The 18,629-nt window shown below is 40.0% G+C and overlaps 1 protein-coding gene across 4 annotated transcripts in view; it reads left to right on the top strand.

The window, feature by feature from the left end:
• Lmbr1 (limb development membrane protein 1) overlaps positions 1–18,629 on the top strand; it is a 133,723-nt gene that overhangs the window by 20,994 nt on the left and 94,100 nt on the right. For all 4 annotated transcript variants that reach the window (XM_059257787.1, XM_059257786.1, XM_059257784.1 and 1 more), the window contains exons 3-4: positions 179–218; positions 6,233–6,372. In XM_059257787.1, the coding sequence (XP_059113770.1) occupies positions 179–218; positions 6,233–6,372 (180 nt within the window). The remainder of the gene's footprint in view (positions 1–178; positions 219–6,232; positions 6,373–18,629) is intronic.

Below are 18,629 nucleotides of genomic sequence, written 5' to 3'. Positions count from 1 at the left end.
CTTATAGTGAAATTTATATTTGGGTCTTTGTTGAGGTCTATAAAATTCTCTTTGAAAGTCTTTTTCATCCAGTAATTGAATTTTTAAAACTTCATATTTTTGGTACATTTTTTAGATAAATTAATGAAACATTTTGTTGGAGATAAAATAGTAACACTATAAACATTTATTTTTGCAGATGAACAAGAAGATGAGGATGCTGTAGTCAACAGAATATCGTATGTATTTGTCTTAGTTAGGAGACACCATGACCACAGCAACTCTTATAAATAAAAACATTTAATTGAGGGGGCTTGCTTATAGTTTCAGAGGTTCAATTGATTATCATCAGGATGGGGAGCATGGAGATACCAGCATGCAGATATGATGCTGGAGCTAAGAGTCCTACGTCTTGACTCAGGCAACAGGAAGTTGACTGACTCACACTGAGTGAAGCTTGAGAAAAGATACCTCAAAGCCCACCCCCACAGTGACTTTCTCTAACAAGGCCACACCTCCTAATAGTGCCACTCCCTTTGGGGGCCATTTTCTTTCAAACCACCACAATATTTTAAAATTTAATTGTTCTATTTATAGTTTTGAAGTTAGAGTCTGAAGAAAATAATTGCCTAAAGTACTAATTCTTATTAATCATATTCTTAAAAAGCACATGCAAACAAATACACATGGTTACTTTAGAGCTGATTGTCTCTTGCTAAAATGTGTTTATTCAAGCTGAGTGTGGCACATGCCTGTAATCCTATTAATGGTAAGGGGGAGGTGGGATGATCAGGAGTTCAAGGCTAGCCTCAGCTACATAATAAGTAAGGCCAGCATAGGCTACATGAGTCCATATTCCTTTCCCCTGCTAAGTGCTTACTTAAAGAAATGGAAGATTTTATCTTCAGGAGATTTAATGAAGAAAAGAGCTTAAAGGTGGAAGAGTTGTTTAAGAAAGACCTAGTTTGGTATAGTGGGTACAGGCTTGTAGTCTCAGCACTCTAGAGGTGGAGGCATGAGGATTGAGAATTTGAGGACAGCCTGGGCCACACAGCAAGACCCTGAGAAAAAGGGAAATCAGTCAAGCTGTCAGCCATTTGCTTTGTGTCCTGAGCTGACTCTCTGAAGCAAGCAGCAGGTTGACTTTCTGGTCAGAGTGACACATTTGTCTGCTGAGAGTAGAGAGGCCTGGTCACTTTGTAGGTTCCTAATGTGTGTGGAGGAGACATGGTGGAAGTGTACTTTAATTTTTGAAGTGTCAAACTGAATGGCAAACAGTTAAGTTCTTTCTATTAGACTTTGCCTATTAAATGTGAAATCTGGGGCTGAAGAGATGACTTAGTGGTTAAGAGCACTAGCTACTCTTGTAGAGGATCTGGGTTTGATTCCTACCACCCGCATGGTAGCTCACCACCATCCCTAATTCCAGATTCAGGGAACCTGAAGGGTGGCAGGGTCTCCATGAGAGTGTCAGTGTCACCACAGATAAAGAGAGTGTCCATGCCAAAGGGAGCCTGCCAGAGGTGTGAGCTGAGTTGGGGAAGGAGGGTGTCTTGAGTGTCAGGACCATTCAGTCCAGAATGGGGAGCTACCCAGACAGGAAGGTATGTATCTGTTTAGAACTGGGATCAGTATGGTAGGAAATTAGTTCCTTGTAATGGTGGGGAGGCTTGATTAAAATCAGTAGGAACCAAAAATTAAGGTAAAAGGAGAAAACAAAAATGACCACCAAATTGTTGGTTTGGAGTTGAGGTTGTGTCGTTGTGAACACATGGTTTTCAACACCTACAAGAAGTAGAACTGCAATATAAAAGTGAGTGTGGCCATGTGTTTGTACATGCAGAGTGCACACTCTGTGCTTCAGCTTTGTCGGCCTCCTGAGGATATCTCCCAGTATCAGAGATTTGATATAATGCCCAGGCCATGTTTAACTAGAACTTTCCACTAAGTAGAACCAGGACTCCTGAAAAAGGATAATAGAAGGGCTGGATAGGGAAAGGCCAAGGTTAAATTTATGTTTGTACAGAATATAAGAATGTAAGAATTGCCGGGCGGTGGTGGCGCACGCCTTTAATCCCAGCACTCGGGAGGCAGAGCCAGGCGGATCTTTGTGAGTTCGAGGCCAGCCTGGGCTACCAAGTGAGTTCCAGGAAAGGCGCAAAGCTACACAGAGAAACCCTGTCTCGAAAAACCAAAAAAAAAAAAAAAAAAGAATGTAAGAATTACTGGGATATTTTTAAAGGAAACAGTCCTTTAAGGGTCTTCACACCAAATTGGGCACAATTTAAATATCAAAATAAATAATTATTGTAATGGATTTGAAGCCACTGCATAGAGTAGGGCAATCTTGAGTCCATCTTTATAGAAACCAGTAGATGAATGGACTAGAAGTTTGGCAAGAACAGGTTTCTCTTGTAGTTTCAAACTTAGCTTTCCACAGACTACTAATGGAAAGGAAGAGTGTCTCAGAGTAGAGCATCCTCGTAGTTACTGCCTTGACCTGGGACCAAGAAGACGGGGTCAGTGGAGAGACAGCAACCCCAAGTCACCTGTGGCCCGCAGAGAACAATCAGAGCAGATGCCTTGTGGACACCAAACACCACCTGTCGAAGGCTGATGTCCTCATTTCCCTGTCCAGCCTGCCTTCTGCACATCACAAGACACCATCCTTCCAGTTTAGGCCCCCAGCCTCTCACGTGCCTTTGACTCCCCTCTCCAGCTTTTTGCCAGGAGCCATGTTGGCTCTGTGTTCAGAATCTGACTTGTCTTACCATTGCCACTTCGGTTTTCCTTACTTGTTTTATTTTCTGTAGTGCCTGTCATTTAAAATATATTATGCAGTTATCCATTTAATATTTTATTGTTTTTTTTAATCTGATGCTCTTGTAGCATTAAGTGATGCTTCACTTAGAAGCTGTGGGAAGACAAAACATGTCTTGTTTACTATTTTAACATGCCAGGTACAGTGCTGGCTTAGAATCAAGTGTTTGTAAGTATCTGTTTAGTGAGTGAGCATCACTAATAGATTCCTGGGTCAGTCTGTGGTGTGCACACTAGCAGTAGCCTTTTCAGATGGTTGCTTGTGGTGATCCTGATGGTAATACTTTCTGATGTTCTCACTGGTTAAGAACCACTGGCCAGAGTGAGCACTTGGGGGTTGAGTTCACAAGGCATGCCTTTATTGATTAGCCAGATAAAGGCTGTGACAGTTACTTTTCTCATCACTGGGACAAAACACCAGGCAGAAGCTAACAAAGGAGGAAAGGTTTATTTTTATGCAGTTTCACAGTCCACAGTGTTGGCAGTGCATGTCAGTGTTTTGTTACCTGCAGATGGACCAGAAAATAGAGCAAGCATCCAGGCTGGAACCAGAGGTGGGTGAAACCTAGTGACCTATTTTTACCAGGCAGCCCTACTTCATGGAGATACAGCAGTTTTTAAATGGTCTCACAAATTGTGGAATGTGTCCTCAAAACGTAAGCCTGTGGGGACATTTCAGATTCAAACCCAAACACTTAGGATAACATGTTGGTACATTTCACAGAGTATGCAGATAGAAAGAAGGGAATGCTGAAGAAGCTGTAGGATTTCAAGAAGGAAGTATTTATCCACTTGAATTATCTAAGGTCCAACATTTGAGGTCCTGGGCTTTGCTACCTGGAAGTGTGGGTGGCAGGCTTGTTGAAGTAATTTATTGTGATCTGTAGATGATGGCTTTCTGAGCCACTGGTAACATTTAGCATCCAAGTAGATTCACACACCCTCCTGCTTAAGGAGGTAATCACAAATGGCAGATATTCAAGGAAGTATTTTTGTTTTACTACTACCACAGTCACAGAAGGTACAATATTCTGGATGTAGGATTTTTTACTACTTCATTTTAGAAGGCGACATTTCTGAAAGGATGGGTTTTATGATTGCACATGCACTGTCTCTACGTTTCCAGTTCAGGGCCTTATTTTAAGGACCCTTTGTCATTATTAACTCTACACAACCTTTTATGAGTGGCACTTTGTAGGCAATAAAAGCGGTTTTCTGCTTTCTGGATAGGACTAACACAGTAACAGTGTGGAGTGGAGGGTCCATAGCTGTTGAAAAGCAGCATTATAGTAATGGTGACATATGCATTGGATTTTCTGGGCCACTTGTGACCTGCTGCTTTATCTCTTTGTCTCATAAGTGAACTCCTTTTGTTAGGTCATAGGTTCTAGTATTGGATTTGGAAGTTATGTTGGCTTGGTATGTGGTCAGAGTGTTAATGGGAGATAAGAAAGAGGAACTGATTTTACTGAGAGGAACAAGAAGGTAGGAATTGAGGGACACATGGCAAGCTAGTGGCATTTGAGGTCTGTCGTGCTATTCAGGCACATCTGCCATGTGGAGTGTTGTAGGATACCATGGAGTGTTGTAAGGGCACCCTAGAGAAAGAGAGCAGCCTGTAGGCAGAGGCCTGGAAGCCACACAATCTGTTGAGGGTTAGGAAACAGTTGGGGAATGAGTATAAGATGAAATGTGTTCTGTTGAGGGGTCTAGAGTGTTGGGAGAGCTGTGCAGGCCCTTGGGATGGTGAGTGTTGGGATCAACTTTGGCTTTGACATTGGGGAATGATGCTAATGAGAGTGATGCTCCTCTCTAGGCTGGAACTGGTCATCCACTCCAGGTGAGCAGCTTTTCTGAGTACTTTTCCGGGACATGTGCTCTTTATTCTTTGGATCAATTCATGATGATGCTTTGTCTGAGCTGAGTTTTGTTTGGAGTGTTCCATTGATCTGCATTAAATAGTTGGCCTTTATTTACCGAACTCGGGTTTCTAGGGTACTTGTGCCTGTGTAGGCATGCATTTCTGCTTTTTGCCACAGGATGGCATTGAGTGCAAGGTCACTTGATTAAATTCGTGGTGGGACATTTACTATGCCTTTTTGTTTGTTTGTTGTTTTCAAGACAGGTTTCTCTGTGCAGTCCTGGCTGTCCTGGAACTCGCTCTGTGGACCAGGCTGCCCTCAAACTTAGAGATCCGCCTGCCTCTGCTTCCCGAATGCTGGGATTAAAGGTGTGCGCCACCACCACTTGTCCTTACTACTGTGACTTTTAAAATTTTTTTCTTACTTTATTTTCATTCTTTCAATATTAACTTCATTGTTATGGATACTCAAGTTCTATCTTTAATGCTAATCGAGTTTCCTTTGCCATTACTGCTGCTGTGCTGCTGCCTGCCTCCTTTCTTCCCCTTCCCTTTCCCTTCCCCTTCCCTTCCCTCCTCCCTTCCCTCCCTTCTCCTTAACCCTTTCCTCCTTTCCCTCCCTCTCTCCCCCTCCCCTCTCTTTTCTGAGACAGGGCATCACTAATGTTGCCCTGGCTGGCCTCGAACTCTCTATGTAGAATAGCCTGGCTTGAACTCACAAAAATCCACCTTCCTCTGTCTTGCTATTTATTTTTTTAAAATCTTTTTCAAAATTAGATGTTTGTTATAAAAAATTTAAAGCTTTTCAGAAATGTGTAACTGGGAAGTGAAAGTCCCTCATGATTGCACTCTGTCCTGTGGGTTGTTATAAATAATAATGGATTTTGGAACAACACATTTCCTGATGATATATAAGCATTTCTTGGTGTGAATAGAGACCCTGCTTTGTATTTATTGTCACTGTTTTTCTTTAGTTTGTTTTGTTGACTTAATTTATTTTAGATCCTTTATACACATTGAAGCTGTATTATTTAAGAAGTATTGAAGTAGCGTTTGAAATATTGATTAGTATTATTTACTACTTCTCTGGTATTTACTACTATAATTTAACGAGATACCAGGAGGTGGTGAGTTGGCTGTGTGTTAAGATATTGGCTCTGTAAGCCTGGAGACCTGAATTCAATATTGGAGTCTGTGTAAAGGTAGAGGGAGAAAACAGACTCCATATAGTTGTCCTCTGACCTTACAAGCATGCCATGTCACCCGCCCCCCCCATCTCTCTCTCTCTCTCTCTCTCTCTCTCTCTCTCTCACACACACACACACACACACACACACACACACACAATAATAATAATAATAATAATAATAAAATTTCTTAAAACTGTGCGGCACTCTCTTCAGTATATAGATCTTGTTATGGATTTAACCTGGTTGCACTTTCCAGACCCTACGCATGCCATTTGTCGCTCAGTTGCGTGTCTGTAATGGGTTCTTATGGAATACACTGGCTCTCGCTTTCATGGTCACTGCCTCCCAGACCCCCAGTGATGATGCCTCTTCTCTCTTGCAGGTTGTTTCTGAGCACCTTCACTCTAGCAGTTTCAGCTGGAGCTGTTTTGCTTTTACCCTTCTCAATCATCAGCAATGAAATCCTGCTTGCTTTTCCTCAAAACTACTATATTCAGTGGCTAAATGGCTCCTTGATCCATGGTTAGTATGTATTACTTGATTCAGTCATGACTAATGCTTGAACTTTTAACTACACTGTAAGTCACAGGTTTTTCTTAGTTTCCTTTGAAATTTGTAGCTTCTTCCAGTAAACTATTGTCTTATTAGGGTTTTTATTGCTGTGATAAAACACCATGATCAAAAACAACTTGGGGAGGAAAGGATTATTTCAGATTACATTTCCGCGTCAGAGTCCATCACTGAGGGAAGTCAGTACAGGAACCTGGAGGCAGGAGCTAATGTAGAGGCCATGGAAGAATTCTGCTTATTGGCCTGCTTCTCAAGGTGTGCTCAGTCTGTTTTCTTACACACTCCAGGACCAGCTGCCTAGGGGTGTCACTGTGCCCATTGGACTAGGTCCACCCACATCAATCACTAATCAAGAAAAGTCCCACAGACCTGCCTACAGGCCAATCTTATGGAGGAATTTTCTTAATATTTCCTTTTCCTACATATGTCTAGGTTTATGTCATGTTGACAAAAAAATTAACCAGTACAACTGTTGAAAGTCCTCTGTGAAGTCAGAAACTAGCTTTTACTTCTTATATTGCTAGTTTTAGTTGGCTGTTATCCTTTACTTAACTAAGAAACAGCTCTTATATTTACTATAAGTTTTGCACTCTCGTGATGTGTGTGTGTGTGTGTGTGTGTGTGTGTGTGTGTGTGTGTGTGTTGAAATATTGCTGTGGATATCGCTCTATATAAATAAAGCACTGATTGGCCAGTGACCAGGCAGGAAGTATAGGCGGGACAAGGAGAGAAGAGAATTGAGGAAGGAGGAAGGAAAGAGAGACCGGCTGGAGCCACTGCCAAGACAAGGAAGATGTAAAGTACCGGTAAGCCACAGGCCACGTGGCAAAGTAAAGATTAATAGAAATGGGCTGAATATAAGAGTGAGAGCTAGACAATGATAGGCCTTAGCTAATGGCCAAGCAGTTTAAATAATGTAAGAGTCTGTGTGTTTATTTTATAAGTGGGCTCTGGGACTGGCGGGACTTGGTGGTGGGAGCTGGAGAAAAATTCTCCAGCTACAAAATATGTCTCACACTATAGGCTCAGCTGGCCTGGGATTTGCTTGTAGGCCTTGAACTTATGGTAGTTCTCTTGTTTCAGCCTTTCAAATGTTGGGATTACAGATGTGAGCTACTAGTCTGTGTATTAACTTGATTTTGATTCATTTAAATATTGCAGGAGAAGACTTTTTGGTTCATCAGGTTAGGTCAGAGGACCTCAGTCTCCATTGAATACCTGATAGAACCGAGACTGCAGTTGTGTTTTTTTTTTTTTAAGTTATTTTAAAACTTGATAGAATAAAAACACTGTCAAGTTAAAATTTTAATCTGATTTAAAAAGTAATGATGGTGTCTGGGTATGGTGGCACATACTTTAATCCCACCACTGGAAGGCAGAGGCATGTAGCTCTCTGTGAGTTCCAGGTCATCTAGGACTAGATAGTAAGACCATGTCTCTCTCACACGCACGTGCACACACACACACATACAAGACAATGCAGATCACAAGATCTTTTCCTTTGACGTGAGGTAGATCTGTAGTGCAGCTTTGGGCAGGCCACTTTGTTGCCTGTCCTCAAGTCTTTATTCTCTTAAGTAGAGTAGTAAATGCCATTGCATGCTTGCTTTTAGGAATATATCTAGTAGAAAATACCTGCCTTTAATAGGCACTTAGTATGTGATAACTGTTGTTTGAATGTATCCTATGCTAGGATAGTTCCTTATAGTGTCTGTTAGACTGGATTATGGTGCTTGGGTGCTTGGATATAGCTTTCTTACTCTTCCTGTCCATACCAAATATTTTCTTAGTGTTGAATTTTGTGGCTAGTATTGTTAATTATGATATTAATATTGTCAAGCTATTTTATTATGTTTATATAATTTGATAGTCATATGGAAGGCTAGATACATTGTTTATGAACACCAAAGGCAGGTAAAATTGGGCTACTTCACTCTGAGATGTTTTTGTGTGGACACAAATCATTTCCTTTATCCCACTGAAGATGTTTTATAATAGTGAAGACACTTTATGAAACCATATCTTGAAGAATAGTCAGTGACAAGTATTTATTCTTTTGTTTTTGTTGTTTGAGACAGGGTTTCTCTGTGTAGCCTTGGCTGTTCTGGAACTCGCTCTGTAGACCAGACTGGCCTCAAACTCAGAGATCTGCCTGCCTCTGCTTCCTGAGTGCTAGGATTAAAGTTGTATGCCAGCACTATCCTCCAGCTGTATTTACTGTTTTTTAAGCTAAAGGATTTCAGATTATTTTTCTAATTTAGAAGCCTTTTTTTTTGAGGTAAAATGGTAAAATGTCTTCCTTTACTGAAAATTGGCTGACTTGCCGTTGGACTTAGAAAAGGTTGTATCTCAGGTATCTTGTTTGTATTATGTAATTTCCCTAGTTGATGTTCGAGAGGTGGAGTTGCTTCTCCTAGCACTGCCTGGACTCATGCTGGCTGCTGGGAATGCCCCACCGCCTTGGCTGTGAAATAGAGCTTCCTTTTCAGTTGCTGTCATGATATTTGTGCTGAAGCCTCCAGAGAGTGACAGTGAGTCTGAAGCGATCATCAGGGTCATGGAATTGCTGTGAACCAGCAAACTGTCATCTGAAGTATAGTTCTGTGTGACACAGAAGTCAGGTTTTTGTCTTCTCTTTTGGTGGAAGTACAGGAGGCACTTTCTGTGGATGCTATTGCTGAGAAGATGACTCTGGGTGTGAGGAGGGGCAGCTGTACTTCCAGCTGTGACTTTCTTTACTGAGAACAGCAGTAGCATGTGCTCACTCTAGAATGAGTAAGAATACCAAAACATACAAAGTAGGAAATGCCGTTGGCTCTTTTTGTAGTACATGTATGCATCATGTGTTTATAGCACATGCAAGTTGGATCTTTTTAAGCACTGAATCTGTGCAGATTATTTTTCTTCTTATCATGTTCTTTGAAAACATTTTAGTGCCTGTGCCAGAGCTCTGTGTATGTTCACCCGGCAGCCTTCAGTTACCATGTAGTTTCAGAGTGAGACCACTTATTCTCCAGTGACTTCTGACAGATCTGAGAGGAGAGCTGTGTACCCCAGCCACTGAGCAGCCTTCTTTCCTGCAGGCCCTTCCTTAACAGTCTCCTGTTGGGTATCCAGGGGGTTTTCCTAGTGACATTTGAGTTTCTCATGAGTTACAGAGATAATTAGGATCAAAATTATTAGGCTGAGATGAGAAATATCATTGCCAAACTCTTTTTTAGAAATACTTGCTTATATCCTTCTGACAGATTGTGTAGGTGCCTTTGTTTCTAACATAAACCCAGCAGCATCAAATACTGATATCTTTGTTGCCAAAGATATGACTAAGAAGTAGTTATCATGATTATCATTAGAAAAATTAGTGATCTTTCAATTTAAGTTTGTCTACAGACATTTAGTACATACATAATTTGTCATGTTCCTTCCTTTTCTGTTTTTTTTATATTCAAATATGTGAATTTCTTTATGTATAAAAATAAGCCTCTATAAATGTTTTTATAGTTGCTATTTTGATTTGTATGCTCTTTGGAGATCTGGAGTTTTTATATTTTTGTGTTGCCTGGTCTTTTTCTTCCTTTGATTTCTCTAATTGTTTGTCTGTGTAAAAGATCCCCTCTCACCATGGATGTTAACAAACGCTACCTTTCTTGTAGCAGTTTTGTTTGACTTGACTCTTTACTCCACCTGGAGTTTACAGAGTGGTAAACTCTGTCCATCACTCTCCCAAGCTCACTGTCCTAGCCACCACTTTACCAGCCCCCTTTTGTGTGGACACAAATCATTTCCCTTATCCCACTGAAGATATTTTATAATAGCAAAGACACTTTATGAAACCCTATCTCAAAGAATAGTCAGTGACAAGTATTTACTTTTTTGTTTTTGTTGTTTGAGACAGGGTTTTTTTGGGAAGTTATCCCATGAGGTTCTGTTTCTTGGCTTTGGTGTCAGCTAGATCTGGCTTTGAATTTCAGCTCTGGGTTTTAGTCTTAGTAATCCTGATCAAATTGTTTAAGCTTTTCAAGTCCTAGTGTTTTATCTGAAGAATGAGTAGAACAAGAACTAGTTGATTGCATTTTTATGTGCAGAGAGTGGATTGTATACGTAGTATAAAGTACCTGCCTTGTCTAATGCCTGCTCCAGAGTAAGAGGAAGTAAACAGCATTTTTTCATGAGCCCACTGGGTGATGAGCAGTATCTGGAGAAAGAGGCCCACTGTTATATTCAGCTACTCCCTATCCTTTTGAGTTATCATGTCTTCTTCATCCTCTTGATTGTTAATACCTTCTCTGTCCAGGGAGTATTCACCTGGGATACAGGCATCTTACGTTTTGATTTTTGTCCAGAGAGGGCTGTAGAGCTGGAGCTACCCACATACCTATAGAGATTGCAAGTGCTACAGACTAAACAAGGCCCAAGGCCCTTCATCTGTTAGCTAAGAAAATATACACAGACAGGAGGAAGCCTTGAGTATTTGGGCCACTTCTAAATGAAATCACTGGTTCTTTTAGGGTCTGCTTATGCTGGATCACACATATATCATTTCTATTTGATGATACAATACTTTTGCACATGCCTAGTTTTTTGGATTAGGAATATTCCAAGATACTCTTTTATGATAAGCAGCCCCAAGATCAAGCATTTAGTCTTTGTGAGAGTCCAGTATCCGGCCAAGAGCTGTTTCTCAAAAGGGAAGTAGTTATCCAGAGAGGGTAACCTCCACTGTGATTCTTTGATTCAGCGTGTCCTACATTTTAAGCTGGAACAGAGGAGGCTGAGGTGACAGAGTGGCATCATTGACATAACTCAAGTAGAAATAAAAGGATAAATGGTAGATAGAAAGACCCATTTGTAGTGTGTACTTTTTACGTCTTGTGCACTGTTAACAAGTTAGTGAAAAGATGTGGAACTTTAGTTCTACATGTGGATAAGTAGTGGTACAGTGTAGGACACAGGCAGTGGTTACACAACATTCAGAGTATGACACATACCACTGAAGGTCTTACTTCAAAATGACTACTTTTTTGCAGTGTGTGTTTAAAATTAAAAGCCAATAATGGTAACATTTTGAAAGAGAGGAGAGTGATAGAATTAACTTCTAGTTTTTTTTTTTTGTTTTTGTTTTTGTTTTTGTGAGACAGGATTTTTCTGTATAGTCCTGGCTGTCCTGGAACTCACAATGTAGACGAGGCTAGCCTCGAACTCACAGTCCCAAGTGCTGGGATTAAAGGCATGCACCACTACCACGAGGCAACTTCTAGTCTTAAGTCTGGAAATAATTCTCCAGTGTTGGAGATATTTTTCTCCAGTGGTACCCAGTGTTTGCTTTACTTTATTTGCTGGTGCAGAGATACACATTGATAACTGAGTGCCCAGCTTGGGCTCAGTTGTTAAAATGAGCCTCAGTGATCTGGCTGGTCTCAGTGAATACTGCACTTTATTTTGATTTATCAGGAACAGTGAACTGGGGATATCATGAAGGAACAGTGCAAAACTCATCTTTTCTCTCAGAATCTGTTTTTAAGCTCCAGAGAAGGCCAAACAAGCTTTTAGGTTATAAGCAGTCAAACTTAAAAGGAAGATATATTTGCTTATGAATAGTTATTAAAAGATAAACCTTAAATTTTACTGTATCATTAAATGTACATAATAATTTATTAGTGAATTGACACTGATAATTCAGTTTGTTGTCACAGTTTGCATTATCACAGTGGCTAGACATTGAGATACTATTTATCATACTGAAAACCAGTCTTGGTGTTTGGAGTAGGAAAATGACTTAAATTAAATTTCTGTGGATCCAAATTGGATTGGTTTCTTGTCCATTATGGATGAGGATGCCAATGAATACAATATGTTAGATAAAGATGTTGAGAAAAAGGACACTTACAATCAGATGTACCCCTACCTCACCTTGTTTATTTTGTAGTACAAAGGCTCAAATCCAGGGCCTTTGCTCACTGTTTTTTCTCGTAAATCTATCAGATTAGCAGAAGCTCTAACCCTGAGGTTCTCTCAACGTGAGTTGAACTATTTTGTGACACCAGCAGGTGGCGGTAGAAGATAAAGAACCCTATGGTGATCTGGCAATTTGGTCTTGTGTTTGAAACACCAGAGTATTCTCAAACTGTTGCCTCCAACTGAAATGTCTTCTGGGGATGGGCATACTGCTTACCTTCAGTAGCTTGCTGTGGATCCTGACCTTGACAAACCACTTTTCTTAAGTTTTGCATTCTATATATTGAATTGTATAATTTTAGCATTTTGAAGCAGAGAGATTTGACAATTTTTATTTTATAAATTAGTGTAAACTTATGCAATAAAATATGTGTAATGTTGGTAACAATAATTTTCAATTGTATCAAAATTGTAGAATGTTTTTAAGAGAAAGATGGTAAATTTATTGAGTTTTAAAAAGTTGGTAAGCCACTTCACAATATGTATTGAATACACATATTTTTTTTCTAGAAAGTACTAGCCTTGTGCTCAGGGTTCTCCTTGCCTCCACCTTCCAAGTGCTGTGATTACAGGTGAGCCATCACACCTGGCTTTGGATACACTTGTTATGTTTGTATACTGGACAAACTTCAAATGGTGACTTTAGACTTTCTTAAATTATGATATTTTATAATTAGATTACCATAATTCAGTTCACTTTTATTTCTTCTGCCTAATAAAGTTAATTAAAAGTGCATGGCAAAGACATTTAATTTCATCAGTTGATAAGTGTAGCTGTGTGATAATCCCCTGTGATTTTTTTCACTTGTCCAGAAGACACTGTTTTCCTTTTTTGAAATGGGGTTTCACCACATAGGCCTGGCTGGCTGGCCTGGAACTTGCTGCATAGCCCATGCTGAAAGCCAAACTTCTGATGAACTTGCTGTTTCTACCTCCCTGACCCTGGGATTACAAGCATGTGCCACCACTTCCGGCACTTTTACAGTGTTTTTGGAGATTAAATTTAGGTCCTCATATTCATGCAGCAAACACTTCATTGACCAATCTAACCCTTAGTTTGAAGTAAGTGAATTGGCTAGAGTACTTATCATTATTAGTTTTGATCTGAGGCAAATTTTACTTTTTTGACTTTTGACCTGCATAGAAGAATTTGGATTTCTTGTTCTGGAAATATGTGTGTGTATAGATCAATAATAAGAATAAAAGGCCTCTTTCTGTGCTACAAATGACAAATTTTTCTGCTTATGAAAATATAGTAGACATTAGCATTCACATACTTATATTTGGTAGTTTTTCTGAGGCTGATGTTTGAATGGTGTGGACAGTGTAGCTAGCAGCAGAGAGCCTGGACTGGGTCTCTAGCTCAGTTTATCTTTGTTGTTTTCTGTCCTTTTAATGCATTGTATGAAGAAACTTATGTGATACAGGGATATGGGGATTTGGGCGTGTCACATAGGTGTTTAAATATATACCTCATGAATTTTAGAGTACTTCTTTGCCTCTTCTAGAAGATTTATGCAGAAGGTAGAAAGGAAGGAAATCACACCATTTTCTTGTCCTTCCTTGTCCACCAGTCTGCTATATTTGTGTTGTTAATAACTTATATATCTCTTGGCAATTATTTTTTATGCTTAGTTAAAAATACTTAGTTGTTTTCGGGCTTGTTTGTATGTATGTGTGGATGTACATGAGTGTGGTGTGTCATGCATGCACCTGATCACACACATGTGAGAGCCAGAGCTGGACCAGCTGTCTTCCTTTATCATCTTCCACCTTATTTCCTTGGGACAGGGTTTCTCCCTGAATTGGAAGTGCAGTTGTTTCAGTGGGCCGGCTGGGCAGGAAGGCCCTGGGATGCCTTGTCTCTGTGCTCCGTGCTGGGCTACAGGCAGGAAAAGCCATGCCTGGCTTCTTGTGTGGGTGCTCGGATTCAAACTCAGGTATCACGATTGCACAGTGAGTGCACTTACACAGTGAATCAGTTCCCAATCCCACTTAGCTTTTTGTCACCATCACTTTTATGTGTTTTTAATGTCATAATGTATAGTTGTGGTTTTTTTTTTTTTTTTGTAGTGTAAGGCTTTTTGAGTAAAATTAATGAGAATGGTAAGGAAAGAGTTAACTAGTTTTAGCTATAGTTCACACCATTTTCTTGTCCTTCCTTTATCTGAGTGCTGGTACATTAGAATTTTTCATTTTTTTAACCTTCATTTAAAAGTTTGGGTGTTGTTTCTCTTCTATTCTTGCTAAGAGCCAGAGTTGTAACCCATTTAACAGGAGAAAGCCCAGGGACAGAGTTGAAGCCCTTTCAAGGTCATGACAACTCAGTGGTCCAAACTGGTTGTCAGATATAAAGTGCTTCTCACTCAGATAACTGCTATAAAGACTGGTAAGGTTCTTTAAATCACAGATAGGGTGAATACCTTATTCTTGGCCAAGATACTGAGTGTGCTAGGTACATAGAATATATCTAGTGTGTTGTGTTCTTAAAATTGAATTGAAAAATGTTTTGGTGTGTGTGTGCTTGTATATTTGTGTAGGTGTTCTGTGTGCACATGCATACTTGTGGAGGTCAGAGGTCAACCTCAGGTGTTATTATTACTCAGGAGCCATCCAATTTTTTTTTTCTTTTTAAGACAGAGTCTTTTTTGGCTTGAACTTCACCAAATAGGCTAGGCTAGGCTTCTGGCCAGTAAGCCTGGGGTCCACTCTTCTCCACTCCTCCAGCTCTGGGATTACGAGTGTATTTCATACCGCCTGGATTTTTCCATGGATGCTGGGGCTAGAATTCAGGTCCTCCTGCTTGCCGAACAAGCACTTTACCAAGTGATCGGTCTCCCCAGCCTCTTGAAATGGAATTTTTAAAACATTTTCCTGCAGTTTAAAGGTGTTTTAGGGAGGCTTTGTGTATGTGTGTGTGCTTGTACATATATAACTGAAAAGATAACTGTAGTATTGCTTTGTCCTGGTTAATTGGCTTAAGTCATGGGCTCAGTTAAGCACTTTGTTTTATGCTAGTGGACAGAATTAATGGGCTAACCTGTCCAATATGTCCTGAATAAAATGTTATGAAACCAATGTCTTCTTTTGGTAGATAAAAATAATGAAATTGAGTTTATGATGGCCTTCCCCCCCAGAATAGTACATTTGAAATGGCATAGAGTAGTGGAGAGAGAAAGACACCTGCAGTCAAGTTCCAGGTGTGTCATTGTGACTTAGGGAGTTTGTGTGTGAGGGAATTCATTGAAACTCTTTAAACAAGAAGAAATTTGCTTTTGAGTGAGATAATTTTCTTCTCCAAATTTCTGTTTCTATGCTATTTTTGGAGTTGATGTAAATATGACTTTTGGATTCTCGCAAGTGGTTTATCTATTTTGTGTAAGGATTTTATTGAGAGAGTGGTCTTTGTTTAGTCCATTATAAGCTAGAGAAGCTGTCCTTTCAGTTTGAAGCATTTCTTTGTCTTGAGAAGACAGAAAACATGAATCTTTTCTAAGTGGTCTTTTTCCCAGAATGAATCCCAGTGGCAGCAGGCATTGGACAGTGTCATAGGACCCCCATGCAAGGGAGGCTTTACAGCCATTTGTTGTTATGTCTAAGATAGTCTAGTTCCCCTGTTTTCTTGCAGGGATTACACCTTCTCCAAAGCTCTGCATGCAGATGTCATTACACTGGGAACAAGGGTTCCAGTTTGTGAGTTTGATTATATTTTGTCCATAATAATGTTAAGAGACCAATCCTCCCTCTCATTAACCTATAGATTCAACACAATGCCTGTCAAAATTCCAGTAGGCATTTTGGGTGGTGTGGTGGTTTGAAAGAAAATGGCCACCAAAGGGAGTGGCATTATTAGCAGGTGTGGCCTTGTTGAAGGAAGTGTGTCACTAGAGGGTGGGGTGGGCTTTGAGGTCTCTTTTGCTCAAGCTTCTCTCAGTTGACTTCCTGTTGCCTGGCAGATGTAGCACTGTTAGCTTCAGCCCACATCTGCCTTCATGCCTCCATGCTACTCACCATGGTGATAATGGACTGAACCTCTGAAATTGAAAGCAAGCCACCCCAATTAAATGTTTCCTTTGTAAGAAAGAGTTGCTGTGGTCATGGTGTCTCTTCACAGCAATAGAAATCTTAACTAAGACAGGTAGAAACTGATAAACTGATTTAAAGTTTAGATGAGAATTCAGTGAATTTTCAATGGCCTGAATAATATTGGAGGATTTCCTACTTCAAGACAGTTTTCAGTCTGTGATGATCAAGATAGTGTGGTAGCAACATAAAGACAGAGCAGTGGTCAACCCAGCAGGGTACTGAGTCCAAGAGTGTATATACATGTATTGCTGACTGACTTTTGACAAAGATACAGAGATAAAATTTTGTGGGTAAAGGATATTTTTAACAAATAGAATTGGAACAGTTGGATACTCACAGACAAAAATTGACCTTTAGTCTGTACCTGGCACCACATAAAGAAGTGGCTTGAAGGATTATAGACTTAAATGTAAATTGTAAAACCACAAAAAGTACAGAAGCAAAGAGGAGAGTCTCTGACTCTGGGCTGCACCACTGTTTCTCAGCGAATATCAGGATCAAGATCTAGATCAAGAAAAAGTTCATAAATTTGGCTTTGTTAAGTTTGGTAAACTGTTCTTTGATTTGTAAAACAACTCATGGACTGGGAAAGAGTACCTGCAGATCTCATACCTGTTAAAGGGTTTGTTTTCAGGGCATGTGAAGAACTTTCCTTTGCTGGTGGGAATGGAAAATACAACCAATTAGGAAAACATTTTTTTCAGTTTCTTGAAATGTCAAACACACAGCTCCCATCTTCTTCCATCCTCTGCTGCACACTTACCCAAAGGGAAAGTCTGTGTCCATTGTAAAGTGTGGAATGCAGAGTTAATGACAGCTTCATTTGTAATCACCACAAGGTGGGGGCAACTCAGATGACATCTACAGCTGGGCCAGTTCAGTAAGGGCTTGGTGTGCTCTGTGCTGGGGACACAGATCATAGTGACAGAAGCCAGAACAAGAAAACAACAAAAGCTACAGGATCCATTTACACAAAAATTGTAGAAAACCTATTTTTTTCGAAGTATAGAGCCAGTGGTTGGCTGGGGTGAGTAAGGTGATAAAGAAAGGGTGGGAGGCACAGATTCTGTAAGGGTTTGTGGAAATGTCTGGGGCAATAGGCGCATTCAGTTATCTGTTTGTGAGTATAGAGCCAACACTTGCCAAGCTGTACACTTTGTCGATTAGTCAGACTTATGTGGCTGTAACAACATCTGGGGTTGGTGCTTTAGAAAGAAGTGTTTGCCGTATATTTCTGGCAGTTCAGGAATATGAGTCTCCTCATGAGTGTCCTGTTCCTGATTCTCACCTACCAGAGAAGTAGTTGGCTATGTGCAGAACATACTATGCTAATGGAGTGGCCTCTCTTTACAATGACTTCCTGTAAGAAGCCTCCTCATGTACTCCCATGAGAAAAGTGTTAGTTCCTTCACATTGCTCTTTAGAATCTAATCATCTCCCAGGAGGCCCTGCTTCTTAAAGATTCCGCCACTTCAAAATTGCTACCCTGGACACCAGGCTTTCCAGACTTGGGCACGTGGGGAGGTACATTAAAACTGCATCTGAACCAGAGCACTGTGTATACTCTACTGCTCAGTGGGACTATTAAGATGAACATGCTTTATTTTTTATTTTTTTTTGTACACATTGTGGTTTTCTTTGTTTTACATTGACAGTTAAATTTAAGTCCAAGGATGGAGTTGGGGACTTAAATGATGAAGAGCAATATGATGCATTGCAGAGCTTGGATGTGGAAATTTCTCATTATAAAATTGCAGATATGGGGCTGGAGAGATGGCTCAATGGTTAAGAGCACTTGCTATTCTGTCAGAGGAGCCAGGTTTGATTCCCAGCATCTACATGGTGGCTCACAACCACTTGTAACTCAGGTTCTTAGGGACCTACATCCTTTTTTGCTCTCTGAGGGCTCCTGCATGTATATGGTACACATATACATCCTGCATGTATATGGCACACACATACATGCACCATATAATAAGAAAAATTGCAGATAATGTGAAATTAGTATGAGAAGTTTAGGAAATTGAATTTATATAGCCCAAAAGTATTTCAACAAATTAGGAAGTGCAGTATAGCTATTTTCTGGCTTCAGATCTGGCTTTTCTTTTTTTCTTTCAGTTTTGCATTAAAAAAAAATGAACTATTTTACCAATTTTAAAATATATATA

This window comes from Peromyscus eremicus, chromosome 3, assembly GCF_949786415.1.
Source record: "Peromyscus eremicus chromosome 3, PerEre_H2_v1, whole genome shotgun sequence".
Taxonomy (NCBI): Eukaryota; Metazoa; Chordata; class Mammalia; order Rodentia; family Cricetidae; genus Peromyscus; species Peromyscus eremicus.
This window is presented reverse-complemented; position numbering and strand designations above follow the sequence as displayed.